At 33.0% G+C, this 22,059-nt stretch overlaps 1 protein-coding gene across 1 annotated transcript; it reads left to right on the top strand.

Annotated features, from left to right (window-relative positions):
• Positions 1-979: 979 nt before the first annotated feature.
• On the top strand, positions 980-16,021 carry LOC25481411 (disease resistance protein At4g27190). Its single transcript, XM_039835071.1, has 11 exons — positions 980-1,236; positions 1,318-1,374; positions 2,345-2,409; positions 3,754-3,854; positions 4,488-4,544; positions 5,964-6,028; positions 8,081-10,911; positions 11,306-11,554; positions 11,648-12,370; positions 12,612-13,421; positions 15,739-16,021. Exons 7-11 carry the CDS (start codon positions 8,125-8,127, stop codon positions 15,745-15,747), a joined length of 4,578 nt encoding a protein of 1,525 aa, XP_039691005.1. The 5' UTR covers positions 980-1,236; positions 1,318-1,374; positions 2,345-2,409; positions 3,754-3,854; positions 4,488-4,544; positions 5,964-6,028; positions 8,081-8,124; the 3' UTR covers positions 15,748-16,021.
• The last annotated feature ends 6,038 nt before the right edge of the window (positions 16,022-22,059 follow it).

Below are 22,059 nucleotides of genomic sequence, written 5' to 3'. Positions count from 1 at the left end.
CACATCCCTTCTTGTCTTTTCTCCAAGATTTGTGATAAAGCTCACAACCCTTTTGATTTTCCTTCACCGGGACGGATTTAACACAAAATAAAACCAATCTGAGTCTATTTTGTTTTATTTTTGCATAGTGTTGTTTTGTTGAATATATATATGTGTTAATCTCAAAGTTTAAGCTTTGACATAGATCAAAATAATGGACTATTCTATAGATATTATTTACCATCTTTATAAAATGAAACTCGATGGGTGTCAAAGATTCTTCAATGATGGAAATCATTGCCATCTTTTGTAGCATATTAAAAAGAGAAATGATATTTGTACAACCAATTTGATATAATTTTTGTATAATTTTCTCTCTCATACTCACATTATGTTTTTATTTTCTCTCTTCCTTTTTCTCTCTCTGTTGTTTTTGACCAATGAAAAGAGAGAACAACAAAGTTATCTCAAAAGTTGTACCAAAATAGTTGTCAAAATATTCATTACTCTAATAAAAACTTATTTCATAACCCATTTTTCAAATATAAGGTTTTTTTATCTCCTTATTGAAAAGGGCAACTGTGGTGTTATATTTACTTTTTTTTTTTTATTAAATTTGGGTGTGACCGTATAATTTAGGGTGTGTGGATATGAGAACAAGTAGCTCTAGTTTTGTCTGTTTAAGCATAGTTGTGATTTTTATTTATATATTTAAAAAAAAAATATAATTGAGAAGGCAGTGTGTGGAGTGTGTTATCCTATAATTGTTGGATTGTGTTTAGATCCATTTGGGAAGCAGATATTCTATAAATTTATTAATTTTGATTGGAATATAGATAGTATCAATTAATATTATATTTATTTGAAAATATTGTGTATTTTTCCGTAGATTTTTCAATTGCAATTGCAGACGATAACAGCCACTCATTGAATTGAATTATTATGTTTTGTTATCCTAAAGAGTCAAGTCAATATATCCAAACCAATTCCTGAGATTATTGCTCTTAAGCTTAAACAAAAAATACATTTGCTCACTATTTCTTGAATTAATACGTTTGCTCACTCAATACCTCAAACCCCTCTTGAATTAATCTCTCACTATTTCCCATTCCTATTGCCAAAAAAAAAAAAAAAAAAACCAAAACTCAAAACTAGTGAACGAAAGTTATCTCATATATATTATCTGCACTATTAATTTGTTATCACACTGTTCATTTCAAATATTGGAGTTTCTTCAACAAGTGGTTATACTTTAGAGTTAGTAGCTACACATTAATTTGTTTTCCTTCATTAATATTTTGCAATTTGTTTTAATATTTTGTTGTTTGTTCTTTGCAGATCATTTAGTATTTTTCATTTCGAAGCCAATCTGCATCAGTCTTCATAATCCAGCAGGTAAGAGTTCCATGTCTTCAAAAAGAGCAGTGATATTTTAACAATAATTTGAAATAATATGTTCTTTTTTTCTCTTTTTTATCATTAAAAAACAATTGAGAGACAAATGAAGAGAGAGAATAAAAACATAATATGAGTATGAGAGATAGAGTTGTTAAGAAGTTGTTACAAAATGGTTGTACAAATATCATATCTCCTTAAAAAGTTATGAATAGATCTATTAATAATTTAACTAAAATTAAATGTCATCGCGACTGGTTAAATACACCCTAAAATATAACTTTGCTAAAACACTCCCAGATAAAAATTAGTGGGTGTGTTCTAGTAAACCCATATATATATATATATATGCAGATTGAATTTTGGACACTCCATTTATTCAATTTATAAGTTAAAAACATTAATTCACCTTTATTAAGAAAACTAATATATAGTAATTTGAGGTATAATTTTTTATGTTCTCTTTAAAATAAGTTTCATGAAAATATGTAAAAATAATTCTCATTAGTTAATGATTATGGAGAAAATAAAAAAGAGAACAAATTGAATGCAATTTGCATTGAATTTTACTTTGGAAAAAAAAATTAAAAAATTAAATAATAATAGCATAAAGTGGGGAGTATTACACTTGAAAAACTTTCAAAACTACAATACTATAAAAAAAAATGGAGAAGATCTCAACGGATACCAGTGACACTTTTTTATGACACCCACGGATATTGATTACAATTAATAATAATATTTTAATAACTTAGAACAATTTTACAACTGAAATCAACCCAATTAACTAAATTAATTTATTAGTATGTTCTTTACATATCATTTACTCTCCATGCGATACACCTACTCTTTAGGATTTGTACCATTGACTTATAATCCATATATATTGCACCTACTCTTCACATGATATACACCTTGGATTTTCACAACCATTTGATTTGTTTTAATTTTAATTTGTTGCTGTTTGCAGACCATTAGTCTTGTAGATCGCACCATCAAAAACACAAGTTGTTCCGTTGATTCATAATCCAGCTGGTAAGAGGGTTCATGCTCTTCAAACATGATCAAAAGTCTAATGATCTTTATTTTTAGTAATTTAATCTACTTTTTCAAAAATTACAACAAAATTACAACCGGTTATCTTTGACACGTTACTGATATGGAGACTATCTTTCCGATCTTGTGGAACTCAAATTGGCAGCAAAATCTTCCTAAAAGCTTTAACGCCAATCGATGAAAAACTCACACTAACAGTTCTAATGTTGCATCCAAACCTGACTTCGAACGCGATACTTTTTCTTTTTTATTGCTTTTTGTTGAGAAATGACTCAAAATTGTGATATTGTGAAAGCTGAAAATCGTGGCGTGATTTTCAGAGGCGTCGCGCGATCTTGCTGGCAGAATGGATGGTTTTTGATGAGGCAAATCGTGGCACGATTTTGTGCATCATGACACGATTTCTGGATAAGGTCGTTGTACCTTGGGTCGTACACAATGAACCGTGGCGCGATTTTGGCTGGCGCGGTGCGATTTTGACAGATCTGTCACACTATTTAAGCACCCTATGACCCATTTGTTAATAAGCTTGGTGAATCTCATGGAAACCAAAGGAGGGAACTTTTAGGATTTGTAGATACTAAAGGTTGAGGGTATTTGGGTGAGGTTCAAAGCTTCATGATTTGAATCTTGGAGAACCAAAAGAGGGGGCTCTTGGGAAAAGGGTTGGTGCCTTTTGGGGAAGATTCATGGGGATGGGAAACACATGAGTGGAGAGTCATTTGTGAGCAACTTGGGTGACTCTTGTGAAACCAAAAGAGAAGATACTTAGGAAATCAAAGGCTAAGGGTTGGTTCTATTTTGGGGGTTAGATTCTAGAGTTGGGAAACAATTGTAAACACCTTGGGAGAGTGAAAATTCAATGAGTGTCTTGTTCATTGGTGAGATTGAGAAAATAGGTAGAAATTTGGTTTGTTCTTTGTGAGCTTGTTGAAGCTAATTTCTTGTTCATTGATAGTGGATTGGAGAGATCAATCTCTCCTCCAGAGTAGGTCATTGTTGGACCGAACTGGGTGAACATTTCTTGGTGTTGTTATCTTTTCTTTACTCTCTTTATCTTGTTTATCCTTATATTGGATTGTGGTTTTGCTATGCATTTGGTTTATAGACTAGGTCTATATTGTTGTTGTTGCTTGCGATTTACTTTTGGTTGTTGATTGTCATTGATACTTGCTCCACAAATCTAAATTTCATTGATGTGAGGTTTGAAATTTGAGACCAAATTCACTACACTTCTGAACTGTTTGTCTATCAGATTTCAGTCTTGAATTAGTTTATTGTTTTCCTTCATTAGTTGTAATTGTAGTTTGATGTTATTTGCAGGTCATTTAGTTTCTTCTTTTCAAGCCAATTTGCATCAGTCTTGTAGATTGCATCATCAAAAGCACAAGTTGTTCCGTTGCTGCTGATTCATAATCCAGCTGGTAAAAGGGTTCATGCTCTTCAAACCTGATGAAAAGCCTAATGATCTTTATTTTTAGTAATTTAATCTACTTTTTCAAAAATTACAACAAAATAACAACCGGTTATCTTTGACACGTTACTGATATGAAGACTAATCTTTCCGATCTTGTGGAACCCAAATTGGCAGAAAAATCTTCTTAAAAGTTTTAACGCCAATCGATGAAAAACTTACACTAACAATTCTAATGTTGCATGTCCAAACCTGACTTCGAACGCGAGACTTTTTCTTTTTTACCTATTGTAATCAGTATCTTTGACCCCTCTTGCTCACTGTTTCCTCAACCTCAAACCCCCCTTGAATTAATCTCTCACTGTTTCTCGTTTATTAATTTTTCTTTCAGTTTTTTGCCATTTTCCCATTCCTATTGCCAAAAAAAAAAAAAAAAAAAAAAACCAAAACTCAAAACTAGTGAACGAAAGTTATCTCATATATATTATCTGCACTATTAATTTGTTATCACACTGTTCATTTCAAATATTGGAGTTTCTTCAACAAGTGGTTATACTTTAGAGTTAGTAGCTACACATTAATTTGTTTTCCTTCATTAATATTTTGCAATTTGTTTTAATATTTTGTTGTTTGTTCTTTGCAGATCATTTAGTATTTTTCATTTCGAAGCCAATTCACATCAGTCTTCATAATCCAACAGGTAAGAGGTCCACGTCTTCAAAAAGAGCAGTGATATTTTAACAATTATTTGAAATAATATGTTCTTTTTTTCTCTTTTTTATCATTAAAAACAATTGAGAGACAAAAGAAGAGAGAATAAGAATATAATATGAGTATGAGAGAAACAGTTGTTAAGAAGTTGTCACAAAATGGTTGTACAAATATAATTTCTCTTTAAAAAGTTAGGCAAAATTACACTTTTAATCCTTTAACTTTTAATGGAACAGTTTGGTCCTTTATTTTTTTTTCATTTCAATTTGGTCCTTTTTGTCCATTTTCATATGAATTTTTAAGCTTAAAATTCATGATTTTATTTTCTTATGGTCTTTCAATCTTCAAATCTATGATCCCTGTTTATGTTTGCATAAGAATATTAGATTTGAAGCTTGAAAATGTATATAAAAATGGATAAAAAGGACCAAATTGAAATGAAAAAAAGATAAAGGACCAAACTGTTACCTGAAATTAAGTTAAGAGACTAAAAGTGTAATTTTGCCAAAAAGTTATGAATAGATCTATTAATAATTTAACTAAACTTAATATAATTAAATGTCATTGCGATTGATCCCGGTTAGTAGAAATATATATATATATATATATATATATATATATATATATATAGGCCGATTGAATTTTGGACACTCCATTTATTCAATTTATAAGTTAAGTTTCCGGTCTCTAGAATAATTGACAAAAAAAAGTACTCCATCCGTCCCAATTGATAAGCAAAAAACATAGGGTGCTGTTTTGTATTTAAATTAGTTACGGTCATAACCACAACTTTTGGAAAGATAGGGGTCCAAAAATGCAATTAAGCCTACTTTTTAATAACAACTTACTTTATTTAGCGCTTAACCAATGCTCCGGGAACATCGGTTAACATTCTCCGTTAATTAATTTATTTTTCATTGGGTTAGTGTACATCATGTGCACTGCACATGTGAACACTGCCTAACTTAATTAGTTTATCTTTGATTGGGTTAGTAAGTATTTGAATTATCGGAGACTGTGTATCACGTGCAGAGTAGAGTACCACTGTCTAAATTAATTGATGATTATGATTATGTTTCTGTTCTTAATTAAGCAGTAAGCATGCATCTACTACATAGTTTATTCTAAATCCAAACATAGTTTCTCAATTCCTAAAACCCATCTCATAGTTCATCGCTTTTTAACTGAGTCATGAATTAATCTCTTCGTATTTCTGTTTTGTCTTTCAGATATTTGTTATTTTCCCATTCCAATGGCAAAAAAGAGAAAAAAAACCAAAACTAAAAAAATAGTGATGGAATGTTATCTCATATATTTTCTGATTTTTAATAGTGAAGAGATTGGGTTCACCTTAAAATTTTGCAATTTGTGATTGTAGTTTGTTTTGATATTTTGTTGTTATTTGCAGCTCATTTAGTTACTTCTTTTGAAGCCACATTGCATCAGTCTTGTAGATCGCATCATCAATAGCAGGTAAGAGGTACATGCTCTTCAATAAAATAATTATCAAAAAGCCTAATGATCTTTCATTTTAGTAATTTAATTTTGTTTTTTTATAAGCAAATGAATTAATGGAAGTATAAAGGTACTCAATCCCATTACAAAATGATAACCACTTTGAAGACAAGTCAAAGTATTAGAACACCAAACAGATAAATTAACACTTTGCTTAATTCTAAATCTCGCTACAAACCAAAACCAAGGTAGAGTTTTGATGCCATCTATTACAAAACACCATAAACACTATGTACTTGTTAGAAAAAAAAACACATAAACACCGTGTAGTGGCCAAACATAAACATAATCTATTTGTTTAAAATTATAACAAACTAACAACCTAGTAACCTCCACATACACCTGTGGAGATTCTTTCTTTTAAAGAAAAACTGTGAAGACTAATCTTTCGAGTCCAGTGAGATTCAAATTGTCAGCAAGTTCTCCCTAAAAGTTTTAATGCAAAGAGTTTTAATGCTACTGATTTGCAACAAACTCACCACAAGAATTTTAACATTGTTGCACGCTCAAACCCAAGTTTGAATTCAAGACTTTTTTGTTTTTTTCTCATCCCCGTAAGTAGGATCTTTGACCACAAGATACACCAAGGTATGCCCATGGTTTTGGCCCTTTGGGTCCGCAATGAAACTAATCCTCGAGTCAACAAGAATTCATCTGAAATTTCATTTCTTACTAGAGCTAGACTGCATCTCAAATCGGTGGCTCAATGAATCAAACACAATTCTTTTCCTTGAGATAATCATGCTGCCAACTCTCCTAACATGATGTTGTTTTTTATTTTACATGTTGTTCATTTATACCTTAAATTTATTTCTGGTTAAATGTAATATACTCAACTTAAGTTATTAATTATAATTTGTTTTAGGGTTAAATATGTTTTGAATTCCACGAAAATGATTGAATTTTTCTTTTGGACGCTGCAAGGGTGTGTTTGTTTCAAGTTATCTTTGTAAATTCCTGGAAATAGAATGATGGAAATATGCATTCCTATGTTTGTTGCAAGTTTATTAAATTTTATTCCTAAATATAAAATGTTCCTGGGAATGAAATAACATTCCCAAAGAAAATTGTGGGAATAAAGTTCCCATGAAGATGAAAATAATTTTAAGTGTAACCACCTATTAACCTCCATATTATAGAAGTTCCCGGGAATATTATATTATTAACCAAACATCATTTTTATAAAATAAAACTTTCATCTTTATATTCCTAGAAAAAATTAATCCCTACGAATAAATCTAGTGACCTTGAAACAAACACCCCTGAATCAATTTTTTTTGACCGAAAAAAAAGAACTTCATTCAGATATCGAGAGAGCCATTACACAAATTTATCGTGTAGTGTAAGGGCATTTTCCATTCCTGAGAAGGACATAAAATTAAAAGATAAACCAAATAAATCAACTACACTAAAACCATATGACAACTACAAAGCTTAGGGGCATCAAGCCAATTTTTGTATCCTAGCATCCAACAAAACAATCACTTCCTCTGGCGGTCTTGGACATAGAAGAGATGAGATGCCACAATCTTAAATCTTATCTAGTTACAACAAATTGAATTGGTTGCAAACACGGTTCGACATTTAATGGCCTCAGAAAAGTCTGTCTTAAACCTTTGATCAGAAACCAATTGACCCCTGAATCAATTTAATTTGTTTTCATCCCTAAAATATTTGTAACTAGTTTTTTTATACCAATCATTATGCAACATTCGTTAACTTCTTACGTGTCTATGGAAAGTCACGTAGATCGTAGTCCGTCTTAAATTTTTGATCGGTTACACATGATTGTAATGAAATTCAATTTGCCCAATCTACCTTTATTATTGGATTTTATTGTTTACAATTACATTTTTCTAATTCTAACCAAAGCACATGTTTTATTTAATAATAGCAGTTCTCCTTTGAAAATAAGAATAGTGTGTTAATGTCCTCACATTTCCAAATGTTGTGTTGCCCTTGTTTCTTTTTCCCTCATCCATAAACAGTATCTTTTACTTTCACTTTCAGATTTTGACTCAAGTCTCAAGGAAGAGCAGAAGAAACGAAAATCAATGGAAATTTTGATTTCTGTTGTTGCAAAAATAGCAGAATATACCGTTGTGCCTATTGGACGTCAAGCAAGTTACTTGATATTCTACAAAGGTAACTTCAAGACGTTAAAGGATCATGTTGAAGACCTTGAGGCTGCAAGAGCAAGAATGATCCATTCGGTTGAAAGAGAAAGGGGAAATGGCAAAGAAATTGAAAAAGATGTTCTGAATTGGTTGGAGAAAGTGAACGAGGTTATTGAAAAGGCGAATGGGCTCCAAAACGATCCTCGCAATGCCAATGTTAGCTGCTCAGCATGGCCGTTCCCCAACTTGATTTTACGACATCAACTAAGTAGGAAAGCCACAAAAATTGCAAAAGATGTTGTTCAAGTTCAAGGAAAAGGGATTTTTGATCAAGTTGGCTACCTTCCTCCTCTAGATGTAGTAGCCGCTTCCTCAACAAGAGATCGTGAAAAGTATGACACAAGAGAGTCACTTAAGGAGGACATTGTGAAAGCTTTAGCAGATTCTACTTCATGCAACATTGGGGTCTATGGTTTGGGTGGGGTGGGTAAGACCACTCTTGTGGAGAAAGTTGCTCAAATAGCCAAGGAACATAAGTTGTTCGATAGAGTGGTTAAGACAGAAGTTACTAAAAATCCAGACATTAAAAGAATTCAAGGCGAGATTGCAGATTTCTTGAGTATGCGATTTGAAGAGGAGACTATTGTTGGCAGAGCACAACGCCTCAGACAAAGAATCAAGATGGAGAAAAGCATCCTTATCATTCTAGATAACATATGGACCCTTGATTTGAAAGAAGTGGGGATACCAGTTGGTGATGGACATAATGGTTGCAAATTGTTGATAACAAGTAGAAGTCAAGAAGTGTTGCTGGAAATGGATGTTCCAAAGGATTTCACTTTCAAAGTTGAACTTATGAGTGAAAATGAGTCATGGAGCTTGTTTCAATTTATGGCAGGGGATGTGGTTAAAGATAGAACTTTGAAAGATGTAGCATATCAAGTTGCCCAAAAATGTGAAGGTTTGCCGCTTAGGGTAGTGACAGTAGCGTGTGCAATGAAAAATAAGAGGGATGTTCATTCATGGAAATATGCATTAAAGAAATTGCAAAGTCATGACTCGTTAGATGCGTTAACTTATTCTGCTTTGGAATTGAGCTATGACTCATTGGATAGTGATGAAATGAGGGACCTTTTCTTGCTTTTTTCTTTACTTCCAGGTAATTATGTATCGTACTTTCTAAAAATTGCAATGGGTCTAGACATATTAAAACATGTTAATACCATTGATGATGCAAGAAATAAACTTTACACAATGATTGAATCTTTGGAGGCAACTTGTCTTTTGCTTGAAGTTAAAGTAGATGGAAAGATCCAAATGCATGACTTTGTTTGTGAGTTTGCTATCTCCATAGCATGCAGGGACAAACATGTATTTCTAATGAAACAACGGGATGAGGAATGGCCAACCAGTGCTTTTTTACAAAGGTGCACACAGATTGTTGTAGATCGCTATCATATGCACGAGCTTCCTCAAACAATTGATTGTCCTAACATAAAGTTTTTTTGTTTGGTTAGTGGGAATCGTTCTTTAAAAATCCCAGATGATTATTTTGAGGGTATGGGAAGCCTTAGAGTGCTAGATTTAACAAGTCTGAACTTGTCTTCATTACCGTTTCAGTTCCTAACCGACCTTCAAACATTGTGTTTGAATTTCTGCGTTTTGGAAAATATGGATGCAATAGAAGCTTTACAAAATTTGAAAATACTTTGCCTCTGGAATTCTTCAATGATCAAGTTGCCAAGACAAATAGGGCAATTGACTCAATTGAGAATGCTTGATTTGAGAAGTTCAGGAATAGAAGTAATCCCACACAACATTATATCAAGCTTGACTAAATTGGAGGAGTTGTACATGGGAAATACCTCTATTAATTGGGAAGATGTGAATTCAACGGTTCAAAATGAACATGCTAGTATTGCTGAGCTTCGAAAGCTACCCAACTTGAAAGCTCTAGAATTACAAATTCGTGAGACTTGGATGTTGCCAAGGGACTTGCGATTGATGTTTGAGAAGCTGGAAAGATATAAAATAGCTATTGGAGATGTATGGGACTGGTCTGACATCAAGGATGGAACCTTAAAAACATTGATGCTCAAACTTGGTACAAACATACATTTGGAGCATGGAATTAAAGCATTGATTAAAGGTGTTGAGAATTTGTATTTGGATGATGTAGATGGAATTCAAAATGTGCTTCCTAACCTAAATAGAGAAGGATTTAAATTGCTGAAACATCTCCACGTCCAAAATAATACTAACTTGAATCACATTGTTGACAATAAAGAGATAAATCAAATCCATGCGTCCTTTCCCATCTTGGAAACACTAGTACTTCTTAATCTTAGAAACTTGGAGCATATATGTCATGGTCAACCTTCAGTTGCTTCTTTTGGAAGTCTCAGTGTTATCAAAGTAAAAAATTGCGTCCAGTTAAAGTATCTTTTCTCCTTTACAATGGTTAAAGGACTTTCTCACCTTTGTAAGATTGAAGTTTGTGAGTGCAATTCTATGAAGGATATAGTGTTCAGAGACAACAATTCAAGTGCTAATAATGATATCACTGATGAAAAAATCGAGTTTCTTCAATTGCGTTCTTTGACTTTAGAACATTTGGAGACACTTGATAATTTCGCCTCTGATTATTTGACACATCATAGAAGTAAGGAAAAGTATCACGATGTAGAGCCATATGCTTCTACTACACCATTTTTCAATGCTCAGGTATGCTATTTTGTTTTTACCTTCTTTAGATACATATGATATAATTTTTGATTTTGTGATATGTAAAAACAGATTGATTCATGAATAAATTTGTTTAGAGAAGAAAGAAAAAACAATTGAGTAAATGAACAACATTAATATTTTCTGTTCAAAAAACTATAATGCTTATTTTTTCCACGAAACTGCAATAGATGTGATAATAAAAGTCATTTAAAAAATTATAAGTATACTATTAGTTATAAGTTAGTTTTATCCTTAAAAAATATATTTAAATAGATTCTTGTATTTGAAGACTTCATACTGTTTCATAGTATTTACTTTTTAACTAGTTATACGTTGTTTCGATGTTTCATATTATAAGAGTAATGATTTCTGTTAATTTGTTTTTATGTAGGTTTCATTTCCTAATTTAGATACCCTTAAATTAAGCTCACTTCTCAATTTGAACAAAGTCTGGGATGAGAATCATCAATCAATGTGCAACTTGACTAGCTTGATTGTGGATAATTGTGTTGGATTGAAGTATTTATTCTCATCTACTTTGGTTGAAAGTTTTATGAACCTCAAACATCTTGAAATAAGTAATTGTCCTATCATGGAGGATATAATAACTAAAGAAGATAGAAATAATGCAGTAAAAGAGGTATGGTAATTCTATTATTGAAAACATCCAATTTTTTAAAATTGTAATTTAAATAATTATTTATACTGATGGTGGTTATTCATGATTTCATAGGTTCATTTTTTGAAATTAGAGAAAATCGTATTGAAGGATATGGACAGCTTGAAGACAATATGGCATCGGCAATTTGAAACATCGAAGATGTTGGAAGTGAACAATTGTAAGAAAATTGTGGTGGTTTTTCCTTCTTCAATGCAAAACACATATAATGAGCTTGAGAAGTTGGAGGTTAGAAATTGTGATTTTGTTGAAGAGATATTTGAATTGAATTTGAATGAAAATAACAGTGAAGAGGTTATGACACAATTGAAAGAGGTCACTATAGATGGATTGTGGAATTTGGAAAAGATATGGAGTGGAGATTCGGAAGGAATTATTAGTTTTCAAAATCTAATAAATGTTCAAGTAGTAAATTGTGATAGCTTGGAGTATTTATTACCATTCTCCGTAGCTACTCGTTGCTCACATCTCAAGGAACTTAGTATAAAATCTTGTTGGAACATGAAGGAAATTGTTGCAGAGGAGAATGAATCTAGCGTGAATGCAGCTCCCATATTTGAGTTTAATCAACTAACTACTTTACTGCTTTGGTACTTAGAAGAATTCAATGGTTTCTATGCTGGAAATCACACTCTGCTATGTCCATCTTTGAGGAAAGTTGATGTTTACAATTGTACAAAGTTGAATTTGTTTAGAACTCATTCTACAAGAAGCTCCAATTTTCAAGATGACAAACACTCTGTTTTAAAGCAACAACCACTTTTCATTGCTGAAGAGGTATGCATATCAATATAATAAATGTATGACTTGTTTTTTGTTTTTCTCTACAGTAAGGAATTAGTGTTATTCTTTTCAATAATTCTGATTCATTAAGCTTTTACAATTGAATTAGATGGCGTGTAAAAAAAAGTATTTGACAATTTCTCTTGAGGAAAAAATTGAAAAAGTACAGAGGTATTGGCAAAAATTAAAAAGACAAATTTTAGTCTATAGTAATTATTGTTTCAATATGTTTTAGGTGATTCCAAACTTGGAGTTTTTGAGGATGGAACAGGCGGATGCTGACATGCTATTGCAAACCCAAAACACAAGTGCCCTCTTTTGCAAAATGACATCGATTGGCTTTAATTGCTATGACACTGATGATGCTAGCTTTCCTTATTGGTTTCTTGAAAATGTGCATACTCTTGAGTCACTAGATGTTGAGGAGAGTCGCTTCAAGAAGATTTTCCAAGATAAAGGAGAAATAAGTGAGAAGACTCATACACAAATCAAAGCACTGAATTTGAGCGAATTACCAAAACTTCAACATATATGTGAGGAAGGATCTCAAATTGACCCAGTTCTTGAGTTCCTTGAATACTTAGATGTTGAAAACTGTTCTAGTTTGATAAATTTGATGCCTTCCTCTGTCACCCTTAATCATCTGAAATATTTAAAGGTAACAAAATGCAATGGGTTAAAATATTTATTCACAACTCCTACTGCTCGAAGTTTGGACAAACTCATAATGCTGAAGATAGAAGATTGTAGTTCACTTGAAGAAGTAGTTAATGGAGTAGAAAATGTTGACATTGCTTTTATTAGTTTACAAATTTTGATTTTGGAATGTTTGCCAAGCCTCATCAAGTTTTGCTCTAGTGAGTGTTTCATGAAGTTTCCGTTGTTGGAGAAAGTAATTGTGAGGGAATGTCCTCGCATGAAGATTTTTTCTGCCAGAGACACAAGCACACCAATTCTTCAAAAAGTTAAAATTGCAGAAAATGATTCAGAATGGCATTGGAAGGGAAACTTAAACGATACAATATACAACATGTTTGAAGATAAGGTATGTTTATTTTACCACTTTACTTCTTGTGTAACAGTATTATGATTTGGGTTTCTATTTCTTTTGTTTTCTTTGGATGCATAATAGTTGATTTTTAACTTACAATATCAGGATTTCTTCAAAAAAACTTACAATATCAGGAACTTTGTGGAAAAACAACTCTATTTGGAGATTTTAAAAGTACATCGCAATATACTCTTAAAAAAAAGTAAAAGAGAAAAAATAAAAATAAATTGATGAATCAAGTAAAAGAGATACATTGTGTCAAACGAAAGAAAATCATATTTGATAAAAAAAAAAAAAAAAAAAACTATAGAATTGGACCTTGAAGTGGAAAAACAACTCTATTTGCAGCAAAGCTTGACTTTTATGCTATCCACCCTAGACCTAAGATGTGTTGCTCTAGGTTTACCCTAGAATATAGGAACTCCCAGATAAGTAAAGGGTAAGCCCCATGATGGAAACCTGTAATTGAAGCGATCATTATCTGTCTAGATAAAGTAATGGAACCAATATAGAATTTACTCTTGTTGGCATTGACAAGCTGACCAGAGTACTCCCCATCAAGGTTTTAAATACGAGTCCGTTACCGCGAAAACGGCCGCGACAAAAAGGTATAGGTGGCCACCGATACCGTTTTTACCGGGTGATATGAAAAATCACACCGAAACACCCCGTTAAGACCGTGACAAACATCCGATACAACCGTAAGACTCCGTTACAAATGCATCATAACTTACATCCGAAGTTGAAACACATGGTGTCCATTAACTAAGAATGGTGGGAATGCAATCTAAAATGAAAACACTTTAGTATGTCAACTCTATAAGGGGAAAGAACATCCCCAACTGTCATCTTTCTCCAAGGCGTAACTTGTGTAAGTGGATACATATTATTGTTGCTATTTTGCTATTAACCTTCCCAATATAGACTGAATCTTTCCCCACCCGAACTCCAAGTGTTTAGTTATAAGCCAAGAAAGCTCCTCTTTCCATCTGAGAGTATATATTGTGGTCAAGAGGTATTTACACGTGTATACAAACTTCTAAAACTTCGTCGATAGCTCTGGAAACACCCATGCTTACATCTTTAAGACCTATATTTTATCTCAAGTCCAAAAAAAGTACAAATTAGTTGATGGATAATCCTAAGCCTTAGATGTCAATATAATGAGGTATAGTATAAAGAGTGGGGGTTGGAGTTTTAAAAAGGCATTACAACGACTTTTTTAATGACTAGTTGAAATCGGAAACAACAAATGGACATAATATGATCGAGATAAGGGTGTGAATTGTTTGATTAAGTTATGTGTATAATAGTGAATGTGACAAATGGTAAGTATGATTCCTATATTGTCTGGAGTTGACCAATTGACAAACTATATTTAGCCTTATAATGAGTTAATTGTTATATTTGTTAAATTAGGAATTAAAATAAGGAACTAGCAACACTAATAGGTTGCTGTGTTTATAGTTGAATTATGCATTGACACAGATGATATTTGATGTTGTGTAATTTCCTATATGTGAGCATTGATGCTAAGTGTTGTTGAACTTGAACGGTGCTATTGTGATATGTGGGTTAAATATCTGAAAATAGTGCAATGTGAGTGTGAATAATGTGAATGTGTGTTGTAAATATGTGTTGTAAATAATAAGTATTTTTTTGAAATATGTGTTGCGTAATATATATGAATTGATATAACCCGATCTCTAACTGATGTTGGTGTTATATTTGAGGAGTGACTTGGGCTAACTAGGGGGAGAGGTATGTCTTACGGTCAAATACCCAATGAATTGTTGTTTATATGGTCTTCATATAGGTAGGTTTGACAAACTTAAGTGTTACGGAACGTATGCTAGTGGTGCCTAATAGTTGGGGTATACTTGTTAGATCATGGGACTATAATGAGGGAAACATTCCTAAGTGGTTTAGTGGGCAATTCCCTAATGTTAAAAGCTTGCGTGCAACCACTGTGTCTTTTTGCGTGTCACATATATGAATTTTGGGTTGAGTTGAGCAAATACATGAATGTGTCACATTCCTTACAAGAGCATAGTGCCACATTCCTTGCCATTTGTTCGTAGTTAAATGGTACCAAGTGAAATTGAAGTGTGATTGGAATTGTGCATGCATGTGTTGTTATTAAATGTATATTAATGTGAGGAATAGTGTGTCCCTTGAAAGAAAACTAATGGCTAAAAGATATGAATTGATTTTATTTATAGGTGTTTGTCTAATATATTATTACACTTTATGAAACTTGATTACTCACCCTTTTCATGAATTTGTGTTTGATGATTGCAATGATGCACAGGTGCAATAAACATGTGAGAAGTAGTGCAAAGGAGCTATTTATATCAGTGTTTGGAAGACTTTCTTTTATTTTCAATTTATGTTGCTATTTGATTGGCTTGCATGTCAAGGACCTTGTGTTGTAATTTTATTCTCATTACTCTGGTTGGTTACATCGAGGGATTCTTGCCAAATTCAACTATGACATTTTAGGGGGTGTTTCTACATGTTTGATGGATCACTCTTTTTATTTTGGAAAATTGAACATTTCTATTTGAACAAATGGTATGCATGCTATGTCCTAAGCCTATATGCTAGTGCTTTGTGAAATCTTTTTTAAAAGTTTCTATTGGAATCAGTGGAACTATATAATTCAAATCAATCAAAATTTTAGGTGGGGCATTTACACCATGTCTTCCGAATACAAAGATCCCTGCATCTAATTACAATTTATTGCATACATGTCAAAATTAAGAGAAAAACAACAATAGGGAATAAAATCGAAAGACCAAACATTAGAAAATAAAAGGCTCAACCCGTCCAAATTTCTTTACAAGAATATAAGAAAGATGGATGAAGTATGTATGTACTCTATTTTAAGGGTTGTTTTTTCAGAAAATGTTTGTTCCTTTATAATTGTCGTTTTCAAATTTCAAACTAGAGTTAAATTTACTTTTTCAAAATTGCCTCTGCCCTTTTTTATTGAAAGAGAAATAAGTGAGTTGAGATGATAAATAATTAAAGATAAAATTGTTTGTAAAAAGTTGCAAATTTTAATAGCTCCATTGGTTTGTGTAAATGATGGATAAATTGACAAGTGCACCAAATTATAATAAGTAGTAAAAGGTAAATTATCTTCTCTACATGAATTGTCGCTCAACTAAGCAATTAAAATAATTTATCAAAGTAAAAACAGTAAAAGAGATTAATGGGTTGCAAGTTTTTTAATTGTCTTGCACAATAAGGACTAGGAATGAAAGGACTGAACAACAACAGGACAAATAAAGGGAGAAATGTGATCGTGCAGAAAGCTGCCTGACCATGCCAATGTTTTGCATGTTTGCGATTCCTTTTGCACAATTTTTTTCAGTTTTTCAAAAGTAAATTATAAAGAAAACATATCAGTAAGGATATATTGATTGAGATCTAAACTATTGTTCCATATTATTGGCACGAAAATTCGGTGCTCTTAACTAGTTTACATATCTATTTGAGCTAACCACAGCCAAACATGACATAGCATAGCATATCTATTTGGCAATTCACTTAAAATACCAAATGGAGATCACAATGAATTCTATGGAAAACGACAACTAAACTATAATTGTAAAAATTGTTACCTTAAGTGTATCTGAGAAGAACATATATGGCATTACTGCTTCGACTGATAGGACAGTCTTGGAGATGCTTGCAGTCAGTTGGCTATTGTAAACTCAATATGTCTACAGCTTCCAAGCGACCGAACCTCCCTTCTTGATTTGTAAGAAGACAAATCTGTTAAAAATTTCTGCACAATCTTTGAAACAATTTTCAAAAATAAAAATAAACGAGTAAAATAGTACAGAAAATAATTGACAAGCACCTGAAAGAGATGTATTTAATATCAGCTTACTCCAAATAGCATGCCAAGTTTCAAACATATATCGTCTCTGATTCATACAAGGGTCTTGCATACCCTAGGGTTTTTCAAAATAAGAAGTGCAAATAGAGAAAGGAATGGAAAAAACTTATTGGCTCCTTAAGTTTAAGATTTAAATTCTAGAGTAGGATAATGAAGCATTCGTCACTAAGGCTTTTACGCTTCTTCATCTTGGTCATGTCATTTAAAAAAAAATATACATGTGTTTTGGCCTCTCTGTTTCTGTCATTTAAGGGTGCTGATCTGTTGCTATTCCTGTTTCTTTTCTATTCAGTATTTAGGACTGTTTTTTTGCGGTTCTGTTATTTCTGTTTTTAGGCGTTTTGCTTGTTTACTGGTGCTGTAGCCTTATTTGGCCCCTCTGTACTTTAAACTTTTCCCACTTCTCTTTGTGGGATGGTTGTTTAATAATATTTGATGTTCAAAAAAATAAAATAACCGAAAGACTCAAATTAGCTAAATAGATAACAATGGGGCGAAAAGAGTTCAAGGAACCTACCAGACCCAATTCTAGGGAGCAGCCAATGCAATCAAACTTAAGAGTGAGAAAAAAAAGATTTCAAACTCACAGAAAGAAGATTTCATAGTCCATAATGAGTAGGACCAGGGATAGATTGTGAAAAATGGATCTCCTAGTAACAAGAGTATGTGTGTTTGGATGGAGGGTTTGAGAGGTGAAAGGAGAGGAGAGATTGCTATTCTTTTTATATTATGGACACGATAAAATGTCATTAAAAAATTGAAATAATAACATGATAAATGATCATATAATACTTGAATCATACTTGATTTATTTTTTAAAATATTAAATTATATGATCTGTAATTTCAAAAATAAAAATAAACCCTCCATCCAAACACACGGAACACAAGAACCTCGTGAGTAAGTTGACTTAGAATGGATTGGAGAAAGGTATCTTAATCATACACGCCGAGGGTCCTTCTTTCTTATAGTTCAATGTGTTGGTGTAAGCCCTAGAAGCCAATAGTTTATGTTAAACCTATCTTATGTATCATGACTTTTATTATTGAATAATATATGGCACTCTTTATTATATTTAGATAATGTTAATAAAGTCCTTAGAATAGATAGTTCGTGTAATAATATATTAAGTGTGACTTAATCATGAGATTACATTATCTTATAGAACGCTATTCTTAAATGTATTCGTAGTCAAAGCTTTAATATGAATAAAGGATAATAATAAAGCGTCGAGACTATTATGTATGTAGACTGATGACCGCATCTCATGGATCATAGATATGAGATATCAAGTCTATACATAGATATAAATATTAGGAGTAATATTTATATTGGATTGACCCACCGTGAGAATACTACATAGTAAGTTATAAAATTGTCATAAGATATTCTCACAATGATAATAATGTATATCGCTCTTAGACCTGAAACCACTATGATCTCTAGATGTGGACTCAAGTGCTTTGTTGCCATTCTAACGTTGTCTGTAAAAGGATAATCATAACGTTGGTTGATGGGTACTTGATGAATCATGCTAAGGGACATGAGTGTCCTAGATGGGATTTGTCCCTCCTCATTAACAGGAGATATATCTTTAGGCCTCTTGATGAAATATGACTGTAAAACTGCATGGCCATGCCGAACTAAGTCAATATGAGATATTGGACTTATTCGTTATTCAGTATATTTCAAAATCAAGAAATATAATTATTGATCTATACAAGGGTGACAATACTTATGCCTTGGGATCAATAAAAGGTATCGAGACAAAGGAGTAATTGTACACATGAATATTATCATGAAAGGTTTCGCCAGATCACTTGACATTCTTGTCACTTGGGTAGCAATGATGTGTTGCTAGATACCGCTCATTGTTTATAATATTAAATATCAGATTTAATATTATTGCCAACGTGACTAGAACCTATAGGGTCACACACAAAGAACAGTCAAAAGAGAAATATATAAGTACAACTTATATAAGGGGTGCGTTTAGTAAATAACGCTAATTAGTTAGCAAAACTACTAAACTCATTATTGGGCTTAGTGAAGTCCAACAGTGGCTTCTGACTTGCATAGCACACAAGGAGTTCTATAAATAGAACCCTAGTGCTAAAGTTTGAGGTTACGCGCTCTGAAGAAACCCTAGCTCTCTGAGACTTTCGATTCCTTGGCTAGCACCGAGTTTTGGAGGAGCACTGTTCGTGTGGACTTGATAGAGGCTTTGCTGCTTGCTGCTTGCTTTGCTGTGATCGTGATCCAGATTCCAACTTCAGTTTCAGTTTCACACTTCGAGGTAACAATCAGATCACTGATTCACGTGTAGTTCGTAATGACCCAAGGAAAGAAAATCGAAATTTTTCGCTGCTTATTCTGTAATTAGAAATCGATTTTCCTTCAGTGGTTTCAGAGCCAATTACGAAACCTTGAATCGGATTGCTTTGTTACTGCTTTATGTTTTAATTTGATTAAACATATTGAACGAACTTAAATAATAAAGAAAATTAAAATTGGCATCGTATCATATTATGTTTTCTGTGCATGGCTTTTCGATTTGATTCAATGTTTCAGAAACCGTTTCTGGTGAAACATCGACGTTTCGATTATTCATATCGACATAAACATGATCGATCGATCATAAAAACGCAGTTAATAGTAATATCAATAACGTGTATGTGCATGGCTTTTCGATCTGTTTTGATGTTTCAGAAACCGTTTCTGGTGAAACATCAAACCTTTCGATCGGACATATTGACAGAAGCATGATTTGTAAATTATGTATAACAACGGTATATATGATATACTGGATTTGAAAAGTGTCAAATGTTGATGCGAAATACGGTGTTAATTCAAAGTGAATCGGTCATACTGAATTAGCTTCTGGGGCGCTGCCCCCTTGACCGGGCAGCGGAACCCCCGGCTAATCTGCGTAGGGTGATCATATGTCGAATTTTAATTTAATTTATTTAATTATAAGGAATAATTCATAATAATAATAATAAAAGTGTGTTTGTTATTATTATCATGTGAATGATTATGGCCTTAGTCCTTTTATTTTATTTCTTATGGATATTAAAATACGGCCTGCGTGTCGTGCCTTTCTCTTATATCTCTATTGTACATTCTCTTCTCATCCACTCCCTCGTATGTAAAACGAGTTTTCTTCATATGTAATGTAATAGAATACAAGGAGGTAATAGGGCTCAAGACGTAAGGATAGTCCTGGAAGTCAAGCTTGGAGAAGCAAGATCGTTGCTAGGATTAGTTTAGATTCTCTCATTGGCTTGAGAGAGTCATAGCGTTAGGATGGCCATAATCAAGTCACTTTTATTTTTTTGTATAAATGTTATGCATGTTTTGATTGGAGTGCGAATATATATGATATATAAGCCGTGGTGAGGTGAGATCAAATTTAATAAAAATTCTTCAAATTAAAATATTAAGTTTAAAGCTTTCCAAAAGTTTAACACCCTTCAAGACTAATATCGAATATGTGGGTTTTGCCTCTGTGAAGCGCATATTCTATACTAGTAAGTTGCGGTGCGGTAATCCAATTTACCCAAGTGTTATTCTTTTGGGTCAAACTTAACTAAATTGATTTTAATAAGATTAGAATAAATTTAGAAGCTATAATTGGACGACTTCTATATGATAGAATTGAATAAAGAGTTATTCCGCCAATTGATTTGAAAGTTGTATAGGATACAATTGGAAATGTTCCTACCTAAATAGCTGAGTTTTAAGTACAGCCCCCGTTGACTTAAAACAAGGTGAAATAAGGATTCAATCCACTAGAAAATCTTCAAACGGGATTTTCCGAGTCAAGTGTTTGAAGGTCATTTGATTTGAGTAAAATAGTGGGAGCGTATTTAATTAAAGACCAAATTAAATATATATTTTCATGATACTTATTTTGCACATTTTAAATTGTAGATGGCCAATAACGCTTCCACAAACATTTTGCGATCCCTCATCGAAAAAGAAAAGTTGACTGAAACAAATTTTTTAGACTGGTTCCGTAACATGAGGATTGTCCTCACCCACGAAAAAAAGTTGTATGTGCTGGATGGACCCATTCCTGAGACACCTCCTGCTGGAGCTTCCGCGGCTCTAAGAAATGCTCATGCCAAGCATCTCAATGATTCCGTAGAAGTTTCATGCATCATGCTGGCTTCAATGACTCCCGAGCTGCAAAAACAGCATGAAGGGATGACAGCGTTCGATATGATCGGACATCTGAAGACTCTTTATGAAGAGCAAGCCAGGCATGAGAGGTTTGATGTATCTAAAGCCATGTTTTCCACCAAGCTGTCAAAGGGAGGTACCGTAGGACCTCATGTGCTCAAAATGATTGGGTACTCTGAAAACCTAGCTCGTTTGGGATTTGTCCTTGAACAAGAGCTAGTCGTTGATCTTGTCCTGCAATCGTTGCCTGAAAGTTTCAACGGTTTTGTCCAGAACTTTCTAATGAATGACATGGACAAAACGCTTCCACAGCTTGCAGCTATGTTGAGAACTGCTGAGAAAAACATGAAGGGAAAAGGAAAGGCTGCTGCCATTTTAATGGTTAATAATGGCAAGTTCAAAAAGCACCATAAGAAGCCTAATAAGTCTAAGGTAAATGGCAAAGGCAAAGCTGTTGCTAAGCCATCAACAAAGTTTTGAAGCCTACTGGAGGCGTGGCTAAGGATGGTAAGTGCTTCTACTGCAACAATTCTGGGC

This window comes from Medicago truncatula, chromosome 1 (genome assembly GCF_003473485.1).
Source record: "Medicago truncatula cultivar Jemalong A17 chromosome 1, MtrunA17r5.0-ANR, whole genome shotgun sequence".
Lineage (NCBI taxonomy): Eukaryota > Viridiplantae > Streptophyta > Magnoliopsida > Fabales > Fabaceae > Medicago > Medicago truncatula.
This window is presented reverse-complemented; position numbering and strand designations above follow the sequence as displayed.